Source organism: Aythya ferina, assembly GCF_964211825.1.
Source record: "Aythya ferina genome assembly, chromosome: 11".
Lineage (NCBI taxonomy): Eukaryota > Metazoa > Chordata > Aves > Anseriformes > Anatidae > Aythya > Aythya ferina.
The window spans coordinates 12515233-12537292 of record NC_140307.1 but is presented as its reverse complement, the minus strand read 5'-3'; the positions used below and the strand labels follow the sequence as shown (position 1 = coordinate 12537292).

The 22060-nt window shown below is 53.9% G+C and overlaps 1 protein-coding gene across 9 annotated transcripts; it reads left to right on the top strand.

Moving 5' to 3' along the window:
- Positions 1–234: 234 nt before the first annotated feature.
- On the top strand, positions 235–16842 carry PPCDC (phosphopantothenoylcysteine decarboxylase). 9 transcript variants are annotated; one of them, XM_084532209.1, is made up of 7 exons: positions 235–421; positions 936–1073; positions 2242–2408; positions 6613–6708; positions 9110–9238; positions 11273–11441; positions 15657–16842. In XM_084532209.1, exons 2-7 carry the CDS (start codon positions 1001–1003, stop codon positions 15740–15742), a joined length of 720 nt encoding a protein of 239 aa, XP_084388335.1. In that variant the 5' UTR covers positions 235–421; positions 936–1000; the 3' UTR covers positions 15743–16842. The 9 variants fall into 9 exon arrangements, with proteins under 9 accessions (XP_084388335.1, XP_084388338.1, XP_084388337.1 ...); XM_084532212.1 differs by having other exon boundaries at positions 248–421; positions 936–1228; XM_084532211.1 differs by having other exon boundaries at positions 248–762; positions 936–1228.
- The last annotated feature ends 5218 nt before the right edge of the window (positions 16843–22060 follow it).

Genomic DNA, 22060 nt, shown 5'->3' with positions numbered 1-22060 from the left:
CATGCATCAAGCACCACCACGAGCCAGCGCTCCTGCTGGGGCTGACGGGACGATGCTCACCCTATAGCTCAGGGTGTTGGGGTGGGGAAATGCAGCTGGCCAGCCCTCAGCTGCAGCAGGACAGGGACACAACAACCCCCCGGGGGCTGGGCTGCGCGCTGCCACCAGAAAATAATGCACGCTTATAGCGCCCAGGGCTGGGAGAAAGCGGGGTGTGCGTGGTGCGGGTGACCAGAGCGGGGTGCGGCGTTGCCCCACGGGGCCCTGAGGCTCTGTTGGGGGTAAATCTGTGTTTTTGGGAGCCCGCTGAGCGCCGGGCTGGGCCTCATGGCGGCGCCGCGGGACTACATTTCCCAGCGTGCCCCGCGCTCTTCCGGGTTGTGCCCCCGTTGCTAGGGCGGGGAGCGGGGCCGGGCCGCAGGTAGGCCGCAGCCAGGCCCCGAGCTCTTTCCCCGGGCTCCCCGTTTGTGTCCTGTAGGCTGCCGGGCTCCTCCCGGCCGTTTTCGGCCTCGGCAGCCGTTAGGAGCGGTTCTCAGAGCTAAGGAGCCGGTAACGTCGCTGAGGGGCCGCCTGCTCTGTGCGCCCTTCGCGCTTAGCTCCCCCCGGGCTGTGAGGGGGAGAGGAGGGAGCGGTGCCTCCAGCGCCAGCAGCCGTCATGTCCTGTGTCCTACAGCTCAGCTTGGGGGTGCTTCGGTGAATTAATCGTTACTTAATAAGAGTTTTCGTCTCTGGGCAGCTTGCGATAGCTTTAATTTTTGTTAGGTAAGCACATGAAGTGTCGCTGTGGTATCAGACCACCCTAGCTGCTACGTACACTGAGCGTCCCGTTCTGTAATTTCTTGTGGTAGGCAGCGCCTGGAAGGTCAAGCTGAAATTGTGCTCCTGTCCTAGCTCTTTGTTTATTTGCCCTTTTTTTTTTTTTTTTTTTTTTTCAGCTATATTGACAAACCCCAGGGGCCCAAGCACAACGTATGAATTCCCAGTGGACTGTGGAGAAAGGATGTGCAGCTCCCTTTGTGCCTCAGCTGAGAGGCTGAGGCAATTAGCGAGGATCCTGGTGCTTGTGCCTCTCGGTGGCTCAGGCTCCTGTGTAGCTGTTGCCCAAGCGTGATCTGAATCGCCCTGTGAAGGATCCTAAACTAAACTTGGATCTGAGTGAGCTCTGGGAATGACCAAGAGGTAAATTCTCTCCAGGGAACCCAGCTGCCTCACTCCAACATCCAAGCTGGTGCGTAAAATAAAGCTGGTGTTAAGATTTTTTCCTTCCTCTCTTTTACCCAAAATGCTTCCAGGTAACTTCCTCTGAGTAATGAGGTTAGTTTGACTGAATCCCGCTGTGATGCCTTCACTAACGTACAGTTTTCAGATGTTTTATGTAAGAGAGTTCGCTCTTAGTTTCAAGACTTATTAGAGACATTCATATGGATTCTGTAGAAGAATGCTTTTCTTTGACAGAATACTTGTGAGTGATTTTATCGTTAGTGACTTATCAGCGTGGCAGAACACTCAGAGATGGCAGAAGAGCATCCTGAATCATCTCTGCTTGCCACACATGCCTTCAAAAACAACCTCTAGGCCTGTAGGTAGCCTTGGCTGGCAGTGGTGGATGAGTGAGCGGTTCTGGCTTTCGCATTCCTACAGCGTTTGCACGTGGTGGCTGGTTTGGTTTATGTTTTATTCACAGTTTGGGTCTTTTTTTGCCCGATCTACACAGAGTAATTCCTAGTGCTACTGTAAATATGCATTAATATGATGGGTAGTACAGCTCTAATGCTTGCCTGAGCCCCCTCCCCCCCCCCCCCCCCCCCCCGAATTTTTACTTTCTGAAATGTCTCCCTGCGTTTATTCTTCTCCACAGAGCGTGAAGGGAGCACAACTCAGCTGGGCTGCATGTCTTGCCTGCAATCTGTACCGTGTCCACCACACGAGGGCATATTTCTGTTCTGGGGGCTGTTGGCTTTACCAACAGCAGTTGAGCTTGTGTAATTTCTGGCATTCTGTTTACTGTTATCCCAGAGAACCTGTACGTAAGGAAAATGGGAGGAGTCCGGCTACTCCTGTGCTTAAAGGGGTGCCAGTACGTAAAAGCTTTGTGGATCAGGGCCTGAATGCTCAGCATCAGACCGAGTTGCTCTGGGTCCTGCATAGCCCACGCTTAGACCTGTGTCTTTGGGAGTACTTCAGGAGTACCTGCTGTGCAGGTCTCAGTGCTAAAATTCTTTTATGTTTCTGTGCTCCTAGAGTTTGACTGGACCATGGAGCCCTTCTCACCTCTAGAACCAAAGGCAGCTGCAGAAACGGGTTCGTCTGTGCCAGAGAAAAAATTCCGTGTCCTGGTGGGTGTGACTGGCAGTGTGGCTGCCCTGAAGCTGCCTCTCCTCATCTCTGAATTGCTGAAAATCCCTGGGGTGAGTAAATCTTATCGGTAGAGCTGGTGCTATCCTGGTTTTTTGGTTTCCAGGAGAGACTGGATGGCTTCTGCTGAAGTGAAGAGTTCCATCTGGCCTTGAGCCCTTTAGTCTGAAACTTGGGACAGGTTCCTCCTGCTTTTAAAAATCAGTATTTCTTTTAATATCACTTCTTACTTCTCTATACTTAAGCTTTAGCTTGAAATTAGGTTTAAAGGGCAGCAACTATTCCTAGATACTTCCCTGGGCAGCCCTGGCTGCAGACACAGGTGGATGCTTTTTGGAGGTTAACATTTTTAATTAGGACCCTGCAATTTTTGGTAGCTGAGACGTGGGTTTTACAAAGAGGGACGCTGCCGTCTGATCAGCAAAGGGCAACCAGATCTAGTAGAAACAGGAGATCCGAGCCAGTACGTGTGTCTGAGCATTTTTATTTATTTTTTAAGTCGAGTTTGTTGTCAGGAGTAAGAGAGGTGTCCAGCAGAGGCCACTAGTGACTAGAGTCAGGGAAGGAAGTGTGGTAACTTTTGCTTTAGAGTGAAGGTAGGGGAAACTGTAGAAGCCTGGAGCTTTTAAGAAGCGAAGCGTCTGTTTTGGAGCAGCAGAATGAAAGAGAAGCAGGAGCAAGAGTGCGCACTTAAATATCCACGGCTCTTGGTTACAGTACCTGCTGAATGTCCTTTCGAAATGATTTTGACCTGAAATAATTACTGAGGCCAAAGGTCCTAGCTTGGAGCAGGGGGGTGAAGCCAAATGGTGCTGAGGAAGTGGGTGACCAGCCCAGACCCAGCTCCAGCCGTCGTCCTCTTAGCAAGGGATGCAGGGCACGCGTCCTCTGGTCCTCTTGCCTTGGATCCACTTCGCTGTGGTCTCTTTTCCCTTGCTACTGGTGCTGGGGACACCCTTTGGAGGTGGCAGGAAGAATGCAAATGGTGTGTTGTAGGAATCGAGGGCATTGCTTCTCTGTTGGCTTTTGATGCATAATTAACAGCCACAGATGGCTGGTCCTAAATTCTGTGCTCTGTGACATCTGTTGCAGGCCTTGTGGCCGCTGGTTTTAGGCTGTGTTGCATAAAAAAAATAAAAGATGAATGAGTATTCAGCCTGTCCAGGAGCTTCTCATAACAGTTTTGTTAGTTAAATTTATTTGTTTACTCAGTTTTGATGTGATTTTGCTGCCTGATCTAAAGCCTGGTGGGTGAAGTCAGCGTAATTTCTCCGTCAGGTTTAAGGCCTGCTGCATTAACTGACAGAGCAGAACTTTGGGAAGCAGGGCAGAGGCGGAGGAAGGCTTTGGTACCAGCAGAGATGCAGCCAGAAGTTTGAAATGGGAGCAGTTTAAAATTGTTGTTTCTGCTAAAATGATTCTCAGCCAACAACTTGGTGGCACAATTTTGCACCCATTAAGCTTTAACGTGTCCTTGAGGGTGATAATTGACACGGCTACGTCTTACTGTCTTTTAAGCTCTCTGAAGATCTAGGGAATCCGTAGGGCACCAGCTTATGCTTTACAGCTTTTTACCCTTGCCTCTTTTTTATTTTTTTATTTTTTTTGTGAGGAGATAGCACGTGGCACGTTGTCAGGATGCCTGGGGAACTTGTGGCTGTGCTGGACTCACACACGTTGTCTCAGCCTGATCCCTAGTAATCTGGGTGGTGGCCTGGCAGGAAAACAAAGCCAAAGAATCACATCGATGGGATATCAGTTAGTTAATAAGAAAGGAGAAAGCAAACTTCTTTCGGGTGACAGCTATTGTTACTGAAGCTTCTGGATGTCATCTGGCCTTGGAGGTTTGAAGCACGTTGCGCAAGTTTGTGAGTGGGGCCAGAGAGATTTAGAGCTTAAGCAGAGGGATATCCACAGTCAAACAGAGGGTGTGCCAGGTAAATAGAAGGAAAAACTATGTAGGCTAAAACAATCTTGAGAGCACTGATCTCTTTCCAACATAGCTGGAGGGACTTGAAACACTTGCAGAGAACGAGGGATCCAGGAGCCCACCCCAGCTGAAAACCTCGATCAGAGAGGATAATTAAACTGCTAGAGCAGCTTTCCTGGGGGAGTGGTGGAGTTACCACCACGCAGAGTCCTCGAACAGCCCCCTGCTGTGCTCTGCCTTGTAGTGGGTTGGACGCAGTTCTTGATAGCCAGCCATTTCCTGGTCCTGGGCTTCAGCTTTGAAGAAGTAGGTTTTTATTTATTTATTTATTTTAAGACCAGAGATGGTTATGAAACTGTCTTTAAAAAAATTAAGAAAAGTAAAGTGGATTTTTTTTTGCATCCGTTAGTCTTTTGACCAGGTGTTTCTGGTCTAGATTAGAACATTTTGGATACTGGCACAACTGAAGCAGCAAGGTACAAAATATGTCATGGGGTAGATACAAATCCTTGTATTGCTATGGCTCTCTGTAAATAGGAATAGCACTAACAAATGTTGCTGGTGAGAACTTTTAGCACAGATGCAGCCTACTGGTATCATTTCAGAGTGCAGACAAACCCCTTTAAACTCTTTAAAATCACCAAATAAATAGTATCTTGCAGCCTGCGAGGTTAACACCTCCTCGAGGGCCAGGGGATGGCAGAAAGCAGCGTTAGCACCTTCGGTGGCATCGCTGCTTGGCTCCAAACAGCTTTCTGCAAGGTGAGGCTAATACAGATGTGACGTGGTTGATTGCTGTGAACGTGATCTTCACACTCGAAAGCCCCAGAAATGCAGCTGTGGTTCTGAGCTAGGACTGCCCAAAAAGGAGCAGGCACCTCACAGGAGCTGGGAGCTGCTGGTGTAACTGAACCACGGCGTGGGTGGTGCCATGAGCTGTCTCGAGGTGCAGACCACAGTCAGAACGGGGTGATAACGAGGAAAAGAATTATTTCCTTATGGTTATCGGTGGTGTGAGGTGCATCAGCAGCCACTTGTGGCACCTGTCAGAGGCACAGAATTGGTCGTGGGACGTGCAGAAACTGGGGCAAATTCCACTTTTTCCACCTGCTAAGATTCCTGCAGGAGGAAATAAAAGGATCTCCTGTCATAGGCACCTTGGCACCTCCTAACTGTGTGTGTCAGACAGCCAAGGGACATGCTGGGACTTCCCCAGTGCATGCCATGGACCTGAAGGCTCGGCTGGCTTCCCATAAGGCAGGCAGGTTTGGCTAAGAGCTGGGAGAGAACCCCCAAGCACTTTATGCAGTCTCCTTTTCCTTGTGCGAGCTGCAGGAGCCCTGTGCTGTGACCGTACCTGCGCAGAGCTTTTACTGTTTCCAGCATCTTTCCTTGATTGGCGCAGCAGCTGCAAGGCACTGCCCCAGCTTGCTGCCTTGGCTGGAGCAAGGGGGGTTAACGTGGTTGTAGAAATAGTGCCTGGTAGTCTGTAGCTACCTCCCCGCCTTTGGTGGTGCCTCCCTTGTCGAGAGAGAGGGGCAGGGGTGGAAGAAATTGAGGCAGAGAGAGGAATTGAAGGGAAAAATGTAACAAAGACCAAGAAATCATGCTTGTTCTTCCAAGGCAAAGGCTCTGCCTGGCAGACAGGACTTCATCACTTTCGTAACAGGCACGGTGGGCACAGGTGAGCCGACATCCTGCTGCTTCACAAACGCCCCGGGAAACAAGAGGAGCTTTGAGCCGCTGCTTCTTGTGGAGCCTTGTTCCACAGGGATGGGCTTGCTCTGCCCTGGTGCTGCCGGGTCCCAGCTGCCAGGACTCATGGCAGCTCAGCACCGTGCTTCCTCTTGGCTCCGAGTGTGGGAAGAGCGATCCCGCAGGGCCGTGCGGGCACGCCACCCCGTTCTGCGGTGGCTGAGGGAATCCACCGAGGCAGGATGCTCTGCTGCTCCCTTCGGCGGGCGTTTCCTGATTAAAGGGCACCTTTGTGGCGCTGCGCTTTGCTGCTCCGTGCCGTCCCTTTGAAGTTCTGCCTCTCGGTTCCGCGCTTGCTGCTGTCCCGGCCGTGAACTGGCCGTGTGAACGAGTTTGGCAGGCGGTGACTAATCACCTGCTGGGTGGCGATGAAACGAGGCTTCGGCCCCCGTCAGCACCTCCAGCAGCCTGACCTTTCGGCTCGGGGTAGGTGCGGTTAAAGCACGTGCACGCAGCAGGGGAACGTCCTCTGCGGACCCACAAATCTTTCTCAATCTTTGCTGCTCGAGCCCTCCTGTGCAGGATTGGCCTCAGGGCGTAACTGTTGGTCTGTCTTTTTGCTTTCTGCCTAGGTGGAGGTGAAGGTGGTCACGACTGAGAGGGCAAAGCACTTCTACAACCCCCGGGAGATTCCTGTCCCCCTCTATAGCGATGAAGACGAATGGCAGGTGAGTAGTGCTACCTCTGGAGAGGGCAAGGGCTCCTCTCCTGGCCCTTCCAGCCTCGTGTCTTGTGATTCGAGTTGTTTCATCATGCACTTGGGCCTTCTGCTTCCTGCTTTGACCAACGGGTCCTGCTTCAGCAGCAGGCAGGGCTCGCAGAGGTTTCACTCCGTTGTTCAAGTGCTGAACAGCAAATCGAAGCCTCTCTTCATGAGGGACCACATTCCTTACATTCTTGGCCGAGGCTCACCTCTTTGTTGGCGCGCTGCATGCTCTGGGGCAGGGCTTTCGGAGAGGTGAGCGAGGCGGCCGTGGCTGCATCAGAGGGTTTGGTACCGCCCTAGCAGGCTTGCAGCAGGCACTGTGGGTAGAAGTGGTCTCTCACCACCCTGGGCTTAGCAGCTCTCTGCAGCGCTGCGAGGAGCATCAGGAAATGTCAAGAAAGCCACTGCAAAGTGGTGGTGAGGGTGTCAGCTGCTTGCCATGACTCATACTCGTCAGGAAGGCAGCAGCTGAATTCTCCTTCTCGCTGCCTATGCTAAATCTGCCAGCACCACTGACAATCACAAAACTACCCAGGCTGCTTCAGAGCTCAGCTCGCTGTCCGGCTGGGTAACCTCAGCCACCGCTGCCTGCGTGCTGCAGCTTCTTGCTCTGCGTCCTCCAGATCTGCCTGTGCCTCGGGAGAGCCCCAAAGCTGGCGTGTGCTGCGTCTGAGCCGCCTGCGGGGCCGCCTCTCTTGGGGAGTTTCATGCCAGCAGGGCCTGCTGCAGTGTCCTCCTCTTGCCCCTGTGGTGGGCAGCTGGCTGTAAGAGATGTTCTCTTGCTGGCAGCAGTGTGTGTAGCTCAAAAGGCATCCATGTTGATGTGTGTACGTGGAAGGGATCAGTCCATCGTCCCTCAAATTTTAGCAACATGCTGTCAACTTGACCTTTTTCACAATTTTTTTCCCCTCAAACCTGTTATGGATGAGCATGCCCTGCAGGATCCACTAATAACAGTGGCCAGTGGCATCTTTTTGTCTCTTCTCCATAGAATTATCTTCTCTTGAACATGGTTTTATTGATGTGCTTTGAGAGATTCTGGGATGGAGAGATGTATAAACGTCGACATTTGTTTTTCTGTATGTTTTCTCTCAGCTTTGCAGCACTGATGTGAGCGCGAGCTGATCTCCCCTTTAGCAGTTCTCTTGCAGATGCACTCGCACGCAAGCGTTGCTTTCATGTGGAGGGGAGCAATGGCCAGGAAGCTCTCCGGCTGGTCTAGAAGATCAGCAGAGGTCTGTTGGGTGCCAGGATGCTGCAGCTCCAGGCAAAGCTGTTCAGGAGGAGCCCTGTGTGGCCGTGGAGGTGCAAGTCAGGCTCCGTGGGCCTTTGGCACACTGGAAAGGAGACCTGGAGCCTTTATAGCATGCCCTGCTGACACCAGGGTAGCAAATAAGCCTGCTCAGCATGTCTGGGAGATGCTCTATTCTGAAAATAAAACTACAACCTGCAGCACTTGTAGAAAAAATAAAAGTGAGTGGAAGAGCTGGGAAAGGTGTCAGGGAGCACCAACTTTCCGGATGCTGCCTTTTTGTTGTGGTTTCCAGTGACTCAGAGAAGGAATAGGTCATGGCCCTGACACACCTGGTGGGGCTGTGCGCTCTCTGGGGATGAAGCACCCGGTGCTGCTTGCTGCTTCTCTTGATGCTGTCCCAGTTGTATGTGCTCTTAAACAGAGCAGGGACCCCCCTGGGCTTAACTGAGGATAGAAGTGCCTGTGGGGAGCCACGAGGGTGGCAGTGCCTGGCTGGCCAAACCTAATCCCTCCTAGAGGCTGCTCCCCGCTCAGTTGTGTGGCTTTACTTTGCTCTGAGTGTGTTTCCTAACTGGGAAGGGGGTCAGTTAGGGGTCTGAACCTCTTTAAAAGCCAGTGGATGGCTTCAGAGTGCCTAGAAGACAGTAAAAAGGGGTGAGGCATCTACAGCACGCAGCTTCCCCAGCAGAGATTCCCCCTGGTTGGGTCCTGTCTGGGTTTGGTTGGCTGATAGGATGCAGCGGGCTTCTCAGACGCACTACATCTTGAGGGAGCTTTTATGCTGGGTATCTGCAAAGCTGGGGGATGTGGATGGAGAAAGCTTTTTGCTGGGAGCTGGCCAGGTTGTTGGATGCATAAATTGCTGGCTGCGTGGGGAAACTGCCCATTAGCTGTGCTTCCCAAACGCCGCTGCCCTGCAGCCTTCGCTGGAGGAGGTGGGAAGTCAGAAACGGGAGCGCTGTGGCTGCAGTCCCCAGTCCCCCCATGCAGTCAGATGTTGCTGGACGTGAGGATAGCGAAGCTGAGGCTGCAGCCACTGCCGTGGGCTCGGTGCAGTGCCCACTGTTTGTTTTGAGGGTTCAGTAACTGCATCTTGTCTCCTCCCCAGCTGTGGAAGGGCCGCTCGGACCCCGTCCTGCACATCGAGCTCAGACGGTGGGCCGACCTCATGCTGGTGGCCCCTCTTGATGCCAACACCCTGGCAAAGCTCGCCACCGGGATCTGTGACAACCTGCTGGTGAGTAGCTGCAGCTCTGCCCGAGAGCAGCCCCTCAGTTCCCTCCCCTCCCAGCGCTGGTCTGTCTGACCTTTCTTTCATGGAAACTCTTGTGCTTCAGCAGCGTCAAGATTTGCATGTTCTGCTGCCAGTTCGTATGCTTGTCTCTCTTCTGCCAACGTGCTTCCCCCGATCCTTTTCAAACACTTGTTATTTCCTTCCCTGACCTGTATTCCTTTCCATTCCTGGGCTATCTCGGTGTCTTCCATTATTTCCCAGTCCCTCTTTTGTGCCTGTCCTGCTTTTTCTAGTGGATGATCCTTCTCTCCTTCTACCTCCACCCTCTCTCTATCATGTTTTCTCTCTATCACGGTCTCTCTCTCTCTCTCTCTCTCTCTCTGACTCTTGAGTTCCTCTCTGCATTTTTTAGATGTAAGCTGGAAAGACACCTGTGAGATCAGATAAAACTGTTTACTTCCTGCTACTTCACCTCCTCCCTCACCTAACTGCATAGCACAGAAATACAAACATGTGCACACTTATGTACCTTCCAGTTTCAGCTATGGTATTTTATTTCATTTTTTGCTTGTTCAGGCTTGTTTTTCTGGAACTAAAGGTGCTCTGGCTCAAAGACTGATCAGAAACTGTATTAAAAGAGAGCATGCTTCTCAGTTCAGTGAGCAGGAACTTTTGTGTAGCTTCAGTGCCTTGTGTTGAGCCATCATCAGGAAAGGTTATATGTATAAAGCACCTGGAAGATCTGCCAGGAAGCTGCAGAAGTGCAAATGCTGCATCACCCCTTAGGTACCTTGTTCCTAAATCCATAGATTTAAGAATGGAGGGCTGCACATCAGCTCTGGCTGGGGAGCAGTATGTGACTAGCTTAGCTGTCTAGGTAAGAAAGAGTGCCTACAAATGAGCACAGTACACCCAGAGCTACAGCCCTTGCAGCATCTGGAGATCCGGGGAAGCCAGAAAGAGCTGAAAGAGGGACAAGCAACATCTTGTCCTGCTGAGCCCCCTTTGTACCGCAGCCAACAGAGGAAGAGCTCAGGAAGGGTGTTAGGGACACGGCTTCACGAACCTCTGCCAGTCCTGGATGGTTTTGGGAAGGGAAGAGGTGGCTCCGGTAAAGACAAGCAAGTGCTAGAGGCGTTGGTTAGCAAGTTAGAACAGATTCTGGCAGACTTCCCCTGTGCCACAAAGGGTTCAGATCACAGGGCATGAAAAAGGATGGGCAGCCTGCTCCGAAGTGCTGTGAACCCAGCAGAGCCCCTGCAGCAGTGTGAGCTGCCTGGGAGGCTCCCTCTGCATCCCTGAGCTGGCAGGGCTAGGGACACTGAAGGGCACTGCACTGTTTAAGAGCAACCACTGCTTATCTTTCGAAGGAGATGAGGTGATAGGAGCTTATCTGGAAGCTGTATGTTATTGCGGCCTCAGATGTGAGCCTCTGCAGCACGCAGGAGCTGCTGGGTGGTTTGTAATCTACCAGCATCTTCTGCAGCAGCGCAGATAGCTTCGTGTAATCCTCCTTGTGAATGCTGGAAGCGGCAGCGCTTCCCTTGTCAGCCGTTGGGGATCCAGTTGGCGTGCTGCTTGAGAAGATTGACTTGCCAGCTCTTTCTGTTCAGCTCCACAGCTGGCTTATCTGAAGCGTTGCCTGGGGATTTCTCTGTAGCTGATACGATCTGTGGCCACCCCTCAGCTTCTCTTGGTCTCCCACAAGGGCTGGCTGCATGCATCACGTTCCAGCGTGGTTTGCTCCAGCGACTGGGATGTCTTGCTTGGCTCTGATCCGGCGTAGGATGGAATCTCTTCTCTTTGTAGCCTCCCTTGTCCTCCTCGCCTGTCAGAGGGGAGCTCTGCTGGAATGTAACACAAATTAGTAGCAGCCCCGTGGACCTGCTCACGGGTTAGTCCAGCTGCGCTGACAGATGGATGCGTTTGGCCCTCTCGTGATAGCCGGGCTGGGAAAGCGCTTCTGTGCAGCAAAGAGGTGAGACAGAATGAGGGAAGAAAACAACTCCGAGCCCAACCTCTTGGCTTCTTTTGCAGACTTGTGTCATCCGTGCCTGGGACCTGCGCAAACCTCTGCTCTTCTGCCCAGCTATGAACACAGCCATGTGGGAACATCCCATCACGGCTCAGCAGGTGGAGCAGCTGAAGGCCTTTGGCTACACGGAGATCCCCTGTGTGGTGAAGAAACTCGTGTGTGGAGACGAAGGTCAGTTCTGTTGTGTGTCATCTGACTGTTTTGCTGCCCGAGTGCCCCTAATATCCTGAGCAGAGGTGCCCCGTTCTTTCGCCCTGTGACCTGCAAGGTGTTGGACTGCAGAGAGCAGGTGCTCGTTGCCAAGGTTTGTATGAACAAGGCAAAACATTGCCCTGTGCTAGCTGGCACCTACTATTCTTGATTAATCTTCCAGCAGTCTCATGAGACCACCCAAGCCAGGCTTTCAGACGAGCTCTTAGATAGACATTTAAAAGAAAAGCCCATCCTCGGAGAGAGCAGATCAGACAGCAGGAAGGCTCTGTGGTGAGCACTATCAGCCTGGGATTGGGGTGTCCCAGCCTTGCCCTCTGCTGAGACTGAGACATGATGAGAACAGCCCACGGTTCCTCGTCTCTGCCAGGGGGATAATATCTTATCCCTCAGAGCAGCCACTGAGGATAAGCGCTTTGCAGATGTGGCTGAGGGTGTAGCTGGACGTGCATTTACCATGTGTTGTTGTTTGTTGCCTGGGTTACTTTTCAGCTAGATCAGCTTTCCAATCTTGTTTTGGTTTGGGGTTTTGACATTGGGCTTGTGTGAAGTGAAAGAAGGGGGTAGGAAACGTTGTCACACTCTGTTTCGAGTCTTAACTTACGCTGCCAAGTAAAATGGTCTCGCCTGTGTTTTACAGACTGGTTTAAATGAAGATGTTCTGACTTCTGGGAGGTTTTGAGAAGCTTTTTTTTTTTTTTTTTTTTTTTTTTTACAAGCAACTTGGATGAATGGATTCTCTTCTTTCATTGAGATTTCTTTTGGAAAAATTGTGAAATGTCACCCAGTTCCAGCTGTAATAGCAAATGTGCCTGCACAGCAACGCACTCATCCTTTCATTTTACAATCCCAATTATACCAAGATCCTAACCACTCTGTTGGATGCCTCAAAAGGCAGCCTGCAGTGAAGACAGGATATTAAAATCTTCTTAACGGTTAAATTCTAGGGCTGGCTTTCTTAGTGTGTGAGTCGTTAGGTGCAATGCTTCTAGAGAAAGCTTTCTTGAGCTGAAGACTAAGAAATATTTACAGTTAGGTAAGCGTAGTCAAGTAACTCAGGCATCAGCTAAACTGTCTTGGACAGTGATGTTTCCGCTGGGGTTTTAGACCTGATTACATCAAATTTCTTGCGTACTTGTAATCATGTTAAGGGAAAACGCCCAGAAGAGGTCATTCCACGCAGACGTTTTGGCAGAAGTGGAAAGGCCATCTGCCACAGCCTCTTGGTCCCTCGGAGCTTTGCCTTCATCTCTGTTAGCACTTGTGTGGGACCTCTGTCCCCGTGGCACTCGGATGTTTGCTCCCCAACGGGTAACGTGCTTTTTGTGTGGGGCCACGCACCTGAAGCAGAAAGAGGCGTCCCCCTTCCACAGGTGGGGCTGTGGGGTGCAGAAGGGCCGTGTGAGGGGACCCGCATGGATTAGAGCTGGACGGCAAACGCGGTTTCCACCTTCTGCTGCTCTGCCCTGTTCCTTTCCTGGGGCTGCCACCCCTGCGGCAGGGATGTGCGAGCCACATGAGAAGCAGCACGTGAACTGCTGCGGTTTGTAGCTCGGAGTGGCAGAGCAGAGCAGCGTTGAGCAGGAGTTACCTCACCACACCAGAAGGTGTTTGGGAGCTGCTTCACGTTCCGTGCAAACCTGGCTGCTGTGAGAACAAACTCCTGAAGGAGCTCATGGGAGAGGGGTGGTAAGGTCAGTTGGGGCAGCAGGAGCCACATCTGACTCTGCTCTGCTTGTGCTTCTGAGTCAATTTGCAGCAAGATTTTCCTGTTGGCACATGCCAGGGTTTTCCTGGCAATGTGTAAGAAAACTATGGTGAAGCAGCAATGCACTCCAGCTCTCTGAAGACCCAAAGTTGTCTCCACCGCTGACTTTTTTTCTCCCCCTTCTTTTTTCAGGCCTTTTACCCTACAGCCTCTTCTTCCAAGCTAATTTCTGTCTTGTGGGTTTTATCCACAAAGGGGTTTGCCCAGCTTTCACCCAAACAGCAGGCAGCAGAGCTCACATCTGGTGCAGAAGAAAAGAGATTCAGTTTGCACCAGTTTTGTCTGTTGACATTGTGGTTTGACTTGCTGGTGAGAGGTTCGCCTTCCTCCGCTCGTGTGACTGGTCTCACCTGAAGTGGGCCAGACCCTGGCTGCCACCAAGTTTCTGTATTACAACCTCTACCTGATACTTCTTGGTGAGTGAGTGGCTTTGGGTGTAAGGCCTGGCTAAAAACGAGTTAAAATAACAAATGAAATCGAGTTGACAATTAAAATGCTCCCTTAACTGGGTAGCTAAATGCAACCTGCTGGCTGTTGGCCTTGATGATGGCTGTGTGCTGTGATATAAGGAGGAAAGCTTTGCAGCCTGTGGGCCTGCAGCAATTTACTGTTGCAAAACACTTCCAATCTGCTAATATCTTCATCATCCTTGGCCGGGTTTCTAGAGCTTGGCACGCTGGAAGAATTTTACCTGTAGGCACGATCTGTGCTGTAAGACAGGCAGTTTAGCAAGATTTTTTCTCAGCTAAACCTAAAGATCCAGCTGTGAATTGCCAAAGACGTGGAGGAAGTGGGTCATGGAGGACAAAGGCGGGCCTTGAAGGGTGTAGCTCTGCCAAGCCGTGAGGCGGCAGTCAGGGAATGTCTTTTGTTTAGCAGGGCTTGTCAGACACAGCTCCTCTCGAGATTAAGAGGCGCGAAGCACCCAAATCTGCCTGCATCTTGTCCGTAGGGTGCTTCAGGCCTCCTGGGATTTAGAGGTCTGGAAAAGGGGGAGTGGAGATTGGATCTTACTGAGTGTTTCTTAGGGAAACTCAGTTTTCTTGCCCTTCCAGAAGTATTGCTCTTCACCCCCAGCCTTCACAGTTCTATCCAGTTACGCCTTCTGTCCCAGACAAGGCCCCTACTGGAAAACTGAGGGTGAAGTTAGAGTCAGGCTGTGATCTGCCCACAGAGAGCGCTTCTCTCTGCCGTTCTGAACGGCCTTTCCCCTTCCCCTCCATCTTTCCTCAAGTTGTTACTGTCCTTTGGAGCCTGCTGTTGGGCGCTGCTCATCTGTACACTCACTAACCCCACTGTGTAAATGGACCAGAAAAAAAAAAAAAAGGGGAATAAAACCTCCCCGAACTAATTTCTAATAGCAAATAAAGCTCATGTTATAAATAATTAGAGCAATTAGCCAGCAGAACAAAGGACCAACAGAAACTCCCATCTTTTGAATGGAGACACGTGCTGGTGGGGAGGTATCCCTGCGCTTGCCTCAAGCAAATGACAGGAGTGAACAGACTGAGCTCTGCGAGCGCATGAGGTTGGATGAGATGATTTAGGGATCTCTGGCATTAAAGCTTTCATTCTAAGCTTTAAAAAAAAAAAGTCTTTCAGAAGGAAGCAACAGCGCAGTGTAGATTAGATGTTCATCTGGCAGCTAACCAGCCCAAAAGGAAAAGCTTTTACATTTTGTTCTGTTCAGCGCTCGCTCTTCTCCAAGAATTACTCCCAAGAATCAAGCTAGTGCAGATCCAGGGCAGCTCTCTGTAATGTGGGGCGAACTGTGGAGTCACAGGAATGGTATGAAATCAAGCTTTTTTTAAATAGTCACAGACCATTTCAAAACAATACCGAGCACACACAGCGTTTGCACTGGAGGAGGGAGGGGAGGCAGGGTGTTCTGTTACCCACGTGCTTTTTTTGGTCTCTTTTTGCACGCTTACTCCTGGGGTAGTGTGAGCGGAGAGAGCAGCTCCCCGCGCGAGGGTTAGGCGCAGTTGTCCTTGGAGATGATTCAGAACATGAGGTACTCATTAAGGTCACATGAATTGCCTTTTGAGGTTTCCTGCCTCCCTCCATTCACTGTCTGAGGAGCTCATGCTCCTGCTTAGACTTGTGAGGTAGGAGCCAGGCGCAGTCAGCCTGACGGCTCCTCCCCGATGGCATTCCTCCCTGCCGCAAAACCCCTGCCCAGCCGGCAGGCCCCAGCCCATCCTGCAGCCCCCACAGCTGCTTTCTGTGGGGTGAGTCATGAGGAAACACACGGGGCTACCGAGCAAGCTTTGCCCCGGCCTCGAGGTGTGCTCTGCGTTGCCTCAGGGCTGCCGAGTGCGGAGGGGAGCAGAGGTGGGGCGGGGGCAGTGTGTCCTCGTGCTCTGTCCGTGGGCTTCACCCTGTGTGTGTCTGGCCCTGCCCTGCAGGTCGCGGTGCCATGGCAGAGGTGTGGACCATCGCCGAGAGCGTGCGGAGGGTCGTCGCGGAGCGGGACCTGCCGGTGCAGAGCTGACTGCTCGCCCTGTCGATTGCCTTCCTGGGGACCTGAAGATAAAGCCAACAGGAAACCCAGCCGAGATGGCGCGCGGCCCTGCAGCGGGCTCCCCAACCGAAGGGGCGCAGCAGTTGGCTCCCAGCTGGTGCCAAACCGACGTCTGGTGCCTCGCTGCAGACTTTGAGAAACCAAGGCCGAGCTCACGCTGCTTTCGTGTGGGAAAACTTGTGGTATCTCGCAGCGAGGGAGTAACGTTCCCCCAGGCCCCGCGGCCTCGTGTTTCTCGTGTGATCCTTTCTGAGGAGGCTCAGAAGGAGCTGCCCGTGTGTCCCTGGGACAGCTGGAGAGGAGGGGGGCGATGTGCCAGGCCTGGTGGTGGGAAGCTGGGTATGGGGACGTGCCCGCTCTCCAGTGTGGTCTGTGGCTGTGCTGCCTTCACCTTTCCAGCAGGAGTCACTGTCCAAAAAGCATTCCCCCTCCGGGAGCTTAATACCAGGGAGCTTTTCATTCTGCCCCCGAGGAATTGCCTCTTGTAGCTGCTTTGGGGGTGTCCGTGCCTAACATGGTTGCCTACATGTGCTGTTTTTTATCACAGACGGGGAAAAAAAAATGATGGAGAGGAGCTCCCTAGTCCTCAAATCAGCCTTTGCCCTTTTGTGTCTGCCGACCAGCTCGGGATGCAGAAATCAGAGGGCGAGCCAGCCTGGCACCTGCCCCCCTGCGTGCTGCAGGCAGGAAGTGTTTCCCAAGGGAGGGGAGTCACGCCTTACCTCTGACAGCGCTCCCTGGCTTGAACATTAACAGGCTGGCGTGGGGAAATTGGGAAATCCTGTGACCCCGCAGACCCGAGCAGCCAGGGCTCCCCCAGTGCAGCCTTTCCTCGGAAACGTGGTCCTGCCCCTGGGGGGAACGGCGCCGGTGAACACGTCGCAGCGGCTCGGTACTGCTGAGCCAGAGTTTATTTTTAACTAGGCCCAGCCAAATTTAAGGCCTTCGGTACAGAATGTGCATCCTGCCTGGGGGGGCAACCTTCAAACTGCTGCGCACGAGGGAAGGGGTTATCGGGGTCTGTTTGCCCTCCTTATCTATTCCCCACAAATAAAAACCGCTGAACTTTCCCGTTTTGTCTCGTCCACTGACCAGGAGCCGGGGCGTCCGAGCTTCTAGGAACAAAGGCAGAAGGAGCCTGGTGTGAGCAGAGCTGCTGGCTCGTGAGAAGGGCCGTGGCAGTGCCACAGGTCCCAGCTTTTGCCTCCCAGGGGTTGTGCCAGACCGCACGGGTGCTGTCTGGGGCAGTTTGCTCATGTGGGGATGGCGAAAGCCGCCAACACGTTGCAGGTTTTTGCTTGGAGCTTCTTGATTTCCATGAGGTCTCTGCCTCCTCCTCACAGAGCAGCGTGTTCTGGTGCTTGCAGCTGACGCTGGACACTGCGGGCTGTCCTCTGGCTCTGCCGTGGGGATGTCACAGAGTTAGCGTTGCTTATCCTCCCTGCTCCTCTGTGGTTTGGCAACGCAGCCACCCCCCGGTGTTCCTCACACGGTGTCAAAACACCACGTCCTTGGTACAAACGTTCAGCTGTTAGGGAGCTGGTTTGCTGCTCCAGGCATTCTCCCCCTGTAAAGAATATGTAATAAAGAATATGCTACACAGCATGAATGCTGGTAAGTCAGCAGAAATGGGATAACCTAATTTGCCCTTTTTAGACCCAGTTTGTGCTGGTAGCACGCAGATCTGGGGCTTGTGATCACAGCACCCACCAGTTGTGGATTTGCAGGGGGAGAAAGAAGCTGATAAGGAGACAGTGTTGCCGCTGGGGCTCACCCAGAGGCTTAAATTGTGGCTTGCAAAGAAACGGGAGAGCCTTGAACACAGAGAGTTACTTCTTTGTCCTGCAAATGCGTAAAGCAGCAGTGAAAAGGTGTGTCTGAGCACAGCCCGAGGGGATGACGGAAGGCTTCAGGGCGGCTGCCTGAATAATGCACAGGGAAGGACACCGTGCCCGGGCTGTGTCCTCTGGGCTGCAGGAACAGCTGGAATTTCACCACTGCGTGATCCTCTGCAACTGCTGGTGCTTCTGGGGGGAGGCAGGTCGTGATAGCGTTGCAGGGAGGGCTAAAGGCTGCCAAACCGCCTCTGCTCCGGGGCAGACATCAGAAACAGTTCAGTTCCCCTTTGGAGGCGGAGGGCTGAAGCAACGCTGCTTCCACCCATGGCGCAGCCACCGCTGTCCCCACCCATGGCAAGGTATGTGCCAGCAGCCTCGGGGCGAAAAAAGGCTGGATCGGGAGTTTTTCCTCCCTGCAAAAGCAGCAGAAGGAGCGAAGCGGTGCTGGTGCTGCTTTGTGGCCAGATAGCCTGGCTCCTGGCACCGTGCTTCGGGCACCTCCTCTGCTGCTTGATCTGGGAGGTGCGTCAGCAGCGGCCCAAACCTCAGTCCTGGGAGCCTTCAGCAGAGCAGAGGAACGTGACCCATCAGGCAGATTGCTTAAAAACAACAACAATCATAATAATTAAAAGACTATCGAGCTGAAACCCCCGTGTTTCTTCGTTCCTTTCACAGCTCTGAGCTCCCTCTGCTTCACATCCCTCGCCGTGTCCCTGTGCCGTGCAGGCTCCGGGTCCGACGCCGCCTGCAGCGAGCGGGGCCGCGGCGAGCTCGTGTCTTCGAAAGCGCGGGGCGGCAGGAAGCCCTGTGCCTTCCGGCACAGCTCAGCGCCGACCGCAGCGGGGCCAGGGCCGGGGGGGAGATTTGGGAGCTGGAGAGGGATGTGGCACCTCGGGGACGGGGAGACAAAGCCCCGAGGGCTGCCCATCTCCGCCGTGGTTTGACCCCGAGCGGCAGGCAGGCTGCCTTTTGGAGCACGCCTCGCTTCGGGTCGGTGCACCCGGGTGGATGGGAACGGCGTGGTCCTGTCCTGTCCCATGCAGAGGGAGGACAGGGCACGAATTTTGCCGTGTGTGGGACGCACGACAACTACTTCATGCTGCCTCAAGTCGCTTACCCTTGCTGCTACAGCTCTAGCCGCAGGGGCGATGTTCTCCTGCCTCCTCCAGCCCTTGTCCTACGCCCCGCTGGCTTTGCTTAACGCCTCCAGCAGTGTTTTGGCCTCTCGGGTGGGGAGAGATGAGAAAGCCGCCCGTGTGCTGCGATAGGGACGTGAGGCTGGGCAGACTCCTTGGCACCAGGCGCGCCGATAGCCCTGCTCCACGATGACAGCCTCGCAATTAAAACCTGCAGGTGCAGCGCTCTTGCCCTGGCCAGCTGCCTCAGCAGAGAGCCGAAAAAAAAAAAAAAAAAATGTTTCCAGGAATAATTGAGCTTAATTAGAAGCTTGAATTCCCCAGGGCCGTGCTGCTCAGTGTTTCTGTGCTTGTCTGGAGTCATGCAGGGGCTGGAGTGCAGGCGGGCCAGACACAGAGGTCCTGCCCTGCTCTGCAGGTACTCCGGGGTCCTTAGCGAAGGCAGAAGATGCTCCGAGCTGCACGGAGGGGACAGAGAAATACTGAGAGCAGGCAGTCTGCTCCCTGCCTGGTCTCACCCTGCTTTTCCCTTGCATCAGTGGGATGTTGTTTTGTATCCTTTCCAGATGATTTGACACCGACTGATGATTTTACGTGCTCGTTTTAGGGAAATGCTCCATTTTTTTTTCATGCTTTGCAAAGGGTTTGGGCTGGGTGACCTCTGCTCGGCCAGCAGAAAACCCGCAGGAAGCCTCAGAGCTGCCTGAGGAGCAGCAGCAGCCCCCAGGCATGCAGTCAGCTCGCTTTGCACAGCTCCCCGGGCTGCTTTGCAGCTCTGGAGAAACACAACGCACAAACTGGAGCGCGATAAGGTTGGGGGAAGAAAGAAAACCACGTCAACGCCGAGGAATGCGGCCGGGACAGAGCTGCTCTGTGGCTGGCAGAGCCCCCGGGCTGCTGGTAAAGCCCCCAGCAGGGACCTGGGGGCAACCCCAGCCCCTGACAGCCGTGAGCCTTCAGCACAGTGCTTGTGCCCTGGGTGCCCCGGCCATGCCGTGTGGTGCCATGTGCCCCGGGGACACATGGCCGGGGGCACGGAGCTCCTGTGGTGGTGGCCAGGAGCCTGTAGGGCCAAGCCGAGGTGGGGGCAGCAGGGAAAGCCCTGGCCCCCGCCTGCTGCTCTTGTGAGCAGTGACCCTGCTGCGCCTGCCCCTTGACCTGGCCCTTGGCAAGCGCGGCCCCTTTATAAAGGCGGCGAGGTTTTGGCTGCCAGCTCTTGCTCTGAAAGCAGAGAGGGCAGCAGATGAAGCCGGGGGCTCGCTGTGTCCCCCGGGAAGCCCCTTCTCCTGCCCTTCCCTGCCAGCCCTGCTCAGGGGCTTCCCACCTGCAGCTCCTTTCCCTCCGGGGAAGCCACCTTGGGGCTGGGATTTTCCCCGCTGTGACTGAGCTCCGGGGTCTCTGCACCCCGCGTGCGCAGCGCTGCAAGCAGCAGCCTTTTTGCACGGGTGGCACTCGGTGGCCAGGCTCCTGGGGTGCTCCACGGGCTGTGAGCGTCAGCCCCGTGCAGCTGCTGGAGCGCCTTCACCCCTGCAGTCAATGAACCCGGGCGCTTGCTTCAGTGGAAAGTCAATATTGACTCTCCGCCGTCGTTTGCATGCGTCGGCACTAAAATTAACAAAAGCAGAACAGAGCCCACGCTTCGTTCCGATGCCAGTTGTGTTGCAGTGATTCTCAAAAACAAAATAAAATAAAATAAAATGGTTGGGCTTACCAGCATGTGCTGGGGGCTGCGGGCACAGGGCAGCCAGGAATTGCTCCCATCCATGCCCTGGGGCTGGAGGGAGGGGGGGAGGTGATGTGCTTGTCTGCATAAGTCACCGACTTATTAACATCCCAGCTTTGTCCTCCTTAAAAATGCATTCTTCTCCCAAAGCACCCCCATCCTGAGCCCAAAGCATCCCCATCCTTCCCCCCAGGGCACCCTTCTGGGCTGGGCCATCTCCATCCCTGCCTTGCCCCCAGCTCCCGGAGGGGACGCGGGTGCCGGGACCGGGCAGGGAGCAGCACGGGCCATGGGAACCGGCGGCATCCCTGCGGTTTAGAAACTGGAAATAAAAGCTGAAGCGGTTTGAAGGCTCGGCCTCGAAACAGGGAAGGTGGCGGGGGAGCGGAGAGGAACCAAAACCCGCCTGCGGAGGAACCGTGGGGGCAGCGAGGGAGAAGTGAGAGCGGCTGTGATTACTGCAGGCGGCGGTGGGAAGGGTGGCAGCGCTATCTCTGCCTCTTTCACTTCCCTGTCCCAGCGCCTCCTCCTGCCTCCAGCCTCGTTTTTTGCCCCCATGGCTGCCCAGAGGAGCTCTGGGCCCTGGTGCTGTGCTCAGGTGGTGAAATCCTTGCAGGTGCGGGGCTTTTAGCACCGGCTCCCTGCTGCTTTCCCTCCCTCGCCTTTAAAAGCATCCCTGCTGCCCCTCTGGGCTGTGGAAAGGGGCTGAGGGCTTCCCTCTGAATTAAACCAAAAGAAAAAAAAAAAAAAAAAAAGGTGTAACTCAGGGGGAAAGAAATGCCAGAAAGGTGAAGCCGCTCCCTGAAAGCCGCCCGCTTTCATCCCAGAGGAGCCCCGGGCTCGCGGGGCTGGGCAGGGAGATCACAGACAGCGCTGGGTCGGATGTGCTGGAGCTCCTCCAGCCCTGGCCGGTGCTTAAATAGAAAGGTTACGTACCCGGGGGATTTATTTCATCTTTTAATTGGTTGTTTGTTTACACGGCTCGGGAGCTCTCTGCCAGTGTTTGCTTTGCTGGCTCGCTCGGCTCCTGCAAAGCTGGGATGTGCTGGGGCTGGATTTCGGCTCCTGCCACGGAGGCGGTGGCGATGGAGACCCCAAAACTTGGGCTTTGGGACACCCCTCTCCTGAGCATCCTCATGGAGAATGGTGCAAAACACCCTCGTGTTCTTATAGTCCTTTTCTTTCCAGCATGGTTGGGAGCCAAGGGATCCTTGCCCGGGCTCAGTGCCCCTGCCCAGAGGCGAGGAGGGCAGGGATGTTCCTGGTCCTCCTCCGGAGCCCACGCTCCCGGAGCTGACATCGGCGGGGATTTTGGGAGGAGCGGATGGGTGTCTCTGCAGGAACGTGGGCTCCTTTCTGTTGTTTTTGGGGCTGCAGACGTGTTAACGCCTGCTTTGCGCAACCAATCCATTTCTCAACCTTTTCTCTCTGCAAACAGCTGGGGACGGGGGCGGGTTGCTCAACCAGGGACAGGAGAGCCGCCTGCCCTGCCCGCCTCGCTGACCACGAGGGTCTCCCTTCTCCTCTTCCTCTCTCCACAGCCACGCCTGGGAGCAGATCCTTGCCTTACCCTTCCTTTTTCCCCCTCCTG